Source organism: Octopus bimaculoides, chromosome 7, assembly GCF_001194135.2.
Source record: "Octopus bimaculoides isolate UCB-OBI-ISO-001 chromosome 7, ASM119413v2, whole genome shotgun sequence".
Taxonomy (NCBI): domain Eukaryota; kingdom Metazoa; phylum Mollusca; class Cephalopoda; order Octopoda; family Octopodidae; genus Octopus; species Octopus bimaculoides.
In genome coordinates this window covers 39,380,121-39,388,273 of record NC_068987.1, presented here as the reverse complement: position 1 = coordinate 39,388,273, position 8,153 = coordinate 39,380,121, and the positions used below count along the sequence as shown (strand labels likewise).

The 8,153-nt window shown below is 35.6% G+C and overlaps 1 protein-coding gene across 2 annotated transcripts in view; it reads right to left on the bottom strand.

Moving 5' to 3' along the window:
* LOC106869668 (probable 3',5'-cyclic phosphodiesterase pde-5) overlaps window positions 1–8,153 on the bottom strand; it is a 332,523-nt gene that overhangs the window by 81,004 nt on the left and 243,366 nt on the right. For both annotated transcript variants that reach the window (XM_052969509.1, XM_052969510.1), the window contains exon 16: window positions 4,326–4,465. In XM_052969509.1, the coding sequence (XP_052825469.1) occupies window positions 4,326–4,465 (140 nt within the window). The remainder of the gene's footprint in view (window positions 1–4,325; window positions 4,466–8,153) is intronic.

Below are 8,153 nucleotides of genomic sequence, written 5' to 3'. Positions count from 1 at the left end.
GCCTGTGGTGTTATGGGCTGTGATGAGCTGTGTGTTGTTGGTGGAGAGAGGTGAGGCAAACAGAAGTGAAGCCAGACCGGAAGGGTCAGACCGGAAGTCGGCCACACGCGGTCGAAGGCTAGCACGTGCGTCAGTCAGAAAACAGAGAGGTTACGAGAAAGACGTGTTTTGATCAGGAGCGATTGTGTACTCCGCTGCGGTCGACAAGGTAAGGTCCAACGTTTCATTCTGTCCTTTTGCTTCTTGTTGTCTTTTTCCTCCATCACACCACACAGCCTAAACAAAACAATCCACAAATGCAAGGCACTCTATATAGCAAATATCCAATAACATAAACTACCACCAGCAGGCTAGGTACCCAATGCATTACACACACAGCATACAATATAAACACTAATACAAGAAAAAGCTGCACCACACTCCATAAAAAGAAAAGAAACTGATGTAAAATAATACCAACGACAAAAAAACAACACACAATACTGCACACACTCTAGCAACATGGAGGTGTAGCAGGTGATACAGTAGAAATTTGCCTGAAACTACCAAATGTTGAATAATAATAATGATAATAACAATATTAATAATAATAATAATAATAATAATAATATAAATAACAACATGGACATACTCTAAGAAGCTCTCTCCACAAAACAAACTCAATCTAATAACATCGGTGCAATGGAAGGAAAACTTTGCAATACAACTGTGGGAAAAGTTCTGTTAAAGCAGAGGAACCAGAAAGATTTTTTGTCATATAAAGGGTAGTTTCTTTCTTAAATGCATGATACCTCAATGCAAGATACACAAGAAGTCAAATCTAGCACCAGGAAATCTAGAAAAACACCACTTACACAGTAAGTATGTAATTTGAATAGCTAACTATACATGCAACTGTCCACACATCCATGTACATATTTATAAGCAACAGGAATAATGACTACATGACACAGAAAATAAAAGAAAAATCATGTGTTACGAGCGATGCCGTACTGAATACAAACAAAAATAAGGTGACTTTCCACAAACGTATAAAAAAAAGCAAATTAGTCAGTTTAAAACATAACCAAACAGTTATGCCGGGAAACATAGCTATAAAAAAAAAAAGAGGCAATTTTCGACCTATCAGCCTACGGTATGGTATATATATCCATTCGAAGAACAAGGGAGCAGTGTCGGGCCAAAATTCACACTGGATCGGTCACTACCTGGGACAACAAAGACTGTGTTACTCAGTGGGGAACCAGACTGGGGTCTGCTGCTGGAATAAACTCTCTAAAAAACGATCTACTAAATAACCAGCTCCAGGATAACCCTAACAATAGGCCTGTAGTGACACCACCAAAAACATCACCTAAAGCAAAATGCGTAAAATGGACTAGAGAGGATTATAGAGATGTGTTGAAAGCTTTCTATACAGGTCATCTAAACCCAAACAATGACCGCATAGTACAAACTGACATTTCATGGAGAAACTTAGTAGGCAATGAAGTACGCAGATATATAGATGCAAATAAACTAAGTAATGCATGTAGAGACATCATTAAGAATAAAAGGTTAACTGACACTGAAATTAGTCAAATTAGGACACAAATATCTCATGGTAGACCGAATGAAAATAGCAACAATACAGATAAAATAGGTGACAGATGCACAGAAACCAGTGTATGAGCAGTACATCCCAAAGAGGAAGCTGAAGAAAGACTAACGAAGAACAGATATGCAGAAAAAGAGAAAGTAGACCTCCCTCAAGAACACCAGAATAAGTGTGACACAGAATTTGAGGTGAATAATAAAGGGATCACAGAAGCAAAAGGCAATATTATCAGAGAACTCAGCAAGACTGAGTCTACTGACATCATCAATAGAGAACCACTGGTAAAGTTCTCAAACAGCATAAAAAACAACATAATCATGAAATATAAAGATGCTCTTAGACAGATCTTAAGTAATAATGGAAATGACCAAACAACCTTAAATAACTTCATCTATTCCACTGTTAAAGTTGTAACTGCTCAACTAAGTATCAGGACGACACAGAAAAGGACCAACCATGTAAATATACTTCCTAAGTGGAAAGTGGCAATACAAAAAGAGATCGAATCTCTACAGGCAGATGTATCAGTTCTCCATGAACTTGCAAGAGGAGTAAACGTTAAGACGAAACGAGCCAGAAAAATCAAGCAAAAATATTAAATCAAAGATTTTATAAGTCTCCCTGCAATCAAGGAACAATTGAAACAACGAATACAACTGAAAGCCTCTCAAGCTAATGTAATAATAATAATAATAATAATAATAATAATAATAATAATAATAATAAAAATAAATTAACCTGAAAAGAAGCAAGGTACAGTCCCTGACTGGGAAAGAATTATCTAATAGAGAAGTGATTAAACAAATTGAAAAGGAGAGTTATAAATACCTTGGCATACTAGAGTTCACTGAAATCATGGAGAAAGAAATGAAAAAACAGCTGAGGAAAGAATACTTCTGAAGACTAAGATTGGTGTTGCACTCAAAATTGACTGGATGAAATAAAAGTCCAGCAGTAAATACGGTTTAAGGTAGTATGTAAAAATGCCATGGAACCATTGCTGAAGCACGTGTAGAAGTCTGATATCATCAAAAATGATAATTGAGTAAAGAAAGAAAAACTCGAAGAGGAGAACTCAAAAAACAGAAATAGCATGGAAGGGAAAAAAAGTATGGTCAGTTTGAAAGAGATATGAAGGCAAAGACAGATACCAAAGACTGGTGGTTATGGATGCAGAGGAGTGACCTGAAGATAAAGTCAGTTGCATTTATAAGCATGGCACAAAAACAAGCGTTAAGAATGAACTATATGAAGTGCAGGATTGACAACACAACTGAGAGCAACAAATGCAAAATTTGTGGTGAGAGAGGTGAAATGGTATGACATTGTTAGCCTAACCCTAACCCTAACCCTGAAACTGGCACAATGCAATTAAAAAAGTTGATATGACAATGTAGCAAGAATGATCCATTGGGAGTTTTGTGGAAATCATGGCCTACAAAGAGCAAAGGTACAGTATGACCAAATCCCAGAAGGAGTTACTGAAAATGAAGACTACAAAATCCTGTGGATGCAATGACCCAGAGTGACCATTAGATCAGACATCAGAAACCTGACATTGTAGTGGTGAACAAAAAAGAAAAATACTTGCATGATAATCGACATAAGTACCAGTTGAGTACTGGGGTTGATGTAATCAACTAGCCCCTCCTCAAAATTTCAGGCCTTGATGAATCCTTTTCTACTGAAAGTACAAGACCTGAATTTTGGTGGGAGGGGACAAGTCGATTATATTGACCTCAGTGTTTGACTGGTACTTGATTTATTGATCCTGAAAGGATGAAAGGTAAAGTCTACTTGGCAGAATTTGAACTCAGAACGTAGCAACAGATGAAATGCCGTTAAGCACATTGCCTGGTGTGCTGACAATTCTACCAGCTCACTGCGTTAATAATAATAATAATCCTTTCTACTATAGGCACAAGGCCTGAAATTTGGGGGAGGGGAATAGTAAATTACATCGACCCCAGTACTTAACTGAAAGGATGAAAGGCAAAATCAACCTCAGTGTTTGAATTCAGAACATAAAGACAGATGAAATGCTGCTAAGCATTTTGCCTGGCGTTCTAATGATTCTGCCAGCTCACAGCCTTAATAATAACAATACATTGAATAATGGTAATAATGGTGATGTTGCTAACTTTGGCAGAAGTGGTAATGACCAGGCGGCATGGCAGAATTGTTTATGGTTGTGATGATAGTTGTGGAGAGTTGGAGAATAGGAATTGAAAAGAGAGGTGTACTGTTGTCATGGACTTCAAATGCACAGAAAGACCCTGCAAGTTAATCAAAGGTTTACTACTTTTATAAGAATATTGCTGCTCATAGCTATGAATATTTTCATCTAGTGGTACTCACTTAAAGCTCAGTAACCTGGGTTGTTGAAAGCTAAGTGTATTGCTGTTCATAGACTGGCTTAAATAACAAAAACAACTAGATATGTAATCTGTGCCAGAGTTCATACACACTGAAGAGAAGTGATTTCTGATGCTTTCAGCAGAATCATACTTTGAATATATAATTTATGAATCTTATTGGATTTTTTAAATGCTGATGCAAAACAAAGAGTTTTATTTCTTTTCAAAAATATCTTTTGTCTTCATGTAAAAATAATGACATTGAAATTATGACTCAATGCTTTCAGGAAGACACAAAATAAAATTACACACAGTTATTTTATCTACACAGTTTCGTAGTGTTCTAGGTTTATTTATGTTAACATACTTACTCAGAAAGCTCAAGCAGACAACAGGAATCTATCATTGACTTCACTTGCTGATATTCATCATCAGTACATTGATTGTGATAAGAAAGGACTTCAAGTGCAACTTTGAATTTCTGTTCAGATTGACGAATTTTATCATAAATCTAAGCAGAGAAGAAAAAAGAAAATGATCAATAAAATTAAAGTTTTGGCTTCAATTCAACCATTGCTCTCACACTGCTGTGCAAATGCATATCTCTCACCTCATTACTGAGTAAATGCATCCCTCTTATCTCTCTTATTTCTGTATAAATGGATTCCATTTATTCACTGCTGGGAAAATGCTGTCCCCCTATATCTCTAATAGCTTTTGTATTTGTATTCTCCAATCTTTGTCACAGTTATTGCATATGTAATTATACTTGTGCATGCAGATATGTGTGTGTGTGTGTATGTATGATGCATATATATATATATATATATATATATATATATATATATATATATATGCATATACACATATGACATTCTTCTGATGAAAGTAGCAAGAGTACTAAAATTCGCAGTCGATTAATATCTATTTGTTCAGCAATTTCTGTAAAGTATTTTTACTTATTTACTTCTGTTATCATGTTCTGTTGAAGCCAATATTTGCCTTTGAAGTCCATGAGTGTTTTGCTATTTGCCATTAAAATTCCGCACTCTGTGCGGACTTTTAAGCTAGCTCCTGTGGAGCGCTAAATGAGCCTGTGGCCCCAAAACTAAAGAGAACAATAATAATAAAGCATTTATTGGTATCCTACCATTTCAGGTTTATATCACAGTGTATCACATTTGGAGATCACTGTAAAGCAGCAGGATAAACAACATTCTTGGTTTTACCATTTGGTGTGAGTATGAAGAATTGTTGCCATTTCCAACTCTGGAACAATCAACATAGAGCTGACATGGGAAAAGCACTGCTGCAAAGTCCAACAATTGTCCTTGACTCTTGTTAATTGATAGTGCAAAACTAACTTTTACTGGAAATTGAAGTGTCTTCAATTCAAAGGGCATTTCTGCTGGAATCAGTGGAATTCTTGGAATAAATACATGTTCTCCCTTTCCTTGTCCAGTGAGGACTGTGCTTCCAAAAGATGTAGATGCATTTGCATGACAATTAGTCTTGTTCCATTGCACAGCTTTGTGGGGTCCAGATTTCTCAAAAGCACAATTGGAACTCATTTCTTCAATGTCAGTTTGTGAGAACACATTCCAGGAGGATCCAAGGAGTTAAGAAACTCAGTAGTCATTACTAATAGAACATAAATATATATATATATATATGTGTGTGTGTGTGTGTGTGTGTGTATATATATATAGTGGCTTAATGGCTGTGCTTGCCCCCCCCCCCTACTACCACTTGATAACTGGTATTGGTGTGTTTGCGTTCATGTAACTTAGTGGTCTGGTAAAAGAGGCCAATAAAAAAAAATGTCAGACATAAAAAAGAAAGAACTGGTGTCGATTTGTTCAATTAAAATTCTTGAAGGTTGTGCTCCAGTATGGCTGCAGTCTGATGACTGAAAAAGATAAAAGAACTACGAAATTCCTTAGTAAAACTTTAATTTATGGAAGGTAACTCTTTTTCACCTATCTCAGTAATACTATGGCTTTGAAACCTCTCACAGTTGCTACACCTGCTAGAAATAGCAACCCAAATGCTTTTAAGTCAGAATTTCACTTCTATTAATATATACATGCACACATGCATAAAACTGAACACTCTCACACAAAATACACTAATTATCTTTCATATACATGTACACACATAAATACATATTCTTTTTGCTTTTATTCTACTTGTTTCAGTCATTTGACTGCGGCCATGCTAGAGCACCTCATCAAAGGGTTTTAGTCAAACAAATCAAACCCAGAACTTATTCGTTGTAAGCCTCGTACTTATTCTTTTGGTCTGTTTGATGAACTGCTAAGTTACAGGGACATAAACGCACCAGCATTGGTTGTCAAGTGATGCTGGGGGAAGACAAACACAGAGACACACACATGAATATATACATACATATATACACACATACCTCCCCCCACCACATATATATATATATGTGACATGCTTCTTTTCAGTTTCCACCTACCAAATCCACTCACAAGGCTTTGGTCACCTAAGGCTGTAGTAGAAGACTCTTTCCCAAGGTGCCACGCAGTGGGGCTAAATCAGCTTTTATTTCCTGTTTTACAAGTGTTCAATGTGGCCACCACCTGCAGCACAGGCAACATCAATGTGATACGAGAATTCCTCCCAGATGCGTATCAGCATATCATGATCCACTGAGTTGATCGCTGTTGTTATTCGATGTTTAAGGTCATTAAGGTCATTGAGGATCGCGTTTATGTTCCACTACTACCCACTAACCTCAAATAACAACAGCGATCAACTCAGTGGATTGTGATATGCTGACATGTGTCTGGGAGGAATTCTCTAATTGGCTTGATGTTGCTCATGCTGCAGGTGGTGGTCACATTGAACATTTGTAAGACAAGAAATAAAAGTTGATTATGAGTAAATATTTGTGATTTAGCTGGACTTTTCAATTGCTTTTCTTTATTAAAATATTGTGTAATGAAATTGCCTCATTCTTTTTGAATAACCCTGTATATGTATGTGTGTATATATGTATATATATACAGGTGTATGGTGGTGTAGATATGTATGAATATGTATATGTGTGTGTGGGTGTGTGTATCAGCATGTGTATGTAAGTGCATATGCACATGTAAGTATCCATGTATGGATGTGTCTGTATAAATGAGTGGGTCTGCCTTGTATCAATAATTAACATAGCAATATATATATAGCTAATAGCCCCTTAATTGCAATTGTAGAATTAAAACCCACTGCCCGGTATCTGGCCGTTGTTTAACCCGTAATGTGGTCTATAAATGTACAGTAGCTACTCCAACTAATAATTACATTTATGTTGGTTGCACAATCAATCTTAAACAGCGATTATACAATAATTTTTCCTCGTTTAGACTTAAACATAAAGCCAATAGCACATCATTATCTAATGAAATTTGGGAATTGAAGGAAAATGGTATCGATTTTAATCTTAAATGAGAAATCGTCAGGAGAGCACAACCCTATAGAAATAGTAGATATGGCTGTGGACTGTGCTCTATGGAAATTTATTTAACAATAGATCTGACCTTAGGGTTCTATGTGTACATTGTTACAATCACACCTTTAAATATTTTAAAAAGTAAATATTTTAAAAAGTAAATCCTACTAATAATTTATTATTTTAATTCCTCTCATTTCCCTGACTATTAACTATTTTATTTGAGTTATAGCTTTTAAATATAAATTTAGAATACATCTTAACCTTTCCCAACCCACTGATAATATTCCTACATTTCTCTAGGTAATTCTGAGTCTCTTCTAACATTTTACTTTTTCGAAAACCTTAGCTCTAATTCTCTTAATTTAGTCCTGTTTTTCTAACTTTATTCCTCACCCACCCTTTTTTTCCCTCCTCCTTCTCCCCCCCCCACCTTTCCCTTTGTTCTGGTTTTGGCCATTAATATTATGGTTTTACTTATAAATAATATCTCTCTTCTACTACCCCACATTAATGTATATCTTATTTTAACTATAAATGTTTGATCTGTTCTAATTTAATTATTAATGCTCCCTATGGTTTTAAATTTAATACTTTAGTGTTTCGTTGTATTATTCTAAATATACTGAGGAATAGATATAATTCTCCAATACCTTGACCTAAATTCCCTTACCTTAAATTTTCTCTAACCACTCCTTAGAGTATTGTCCTTCCATTTTCATTTTTTTTTTCT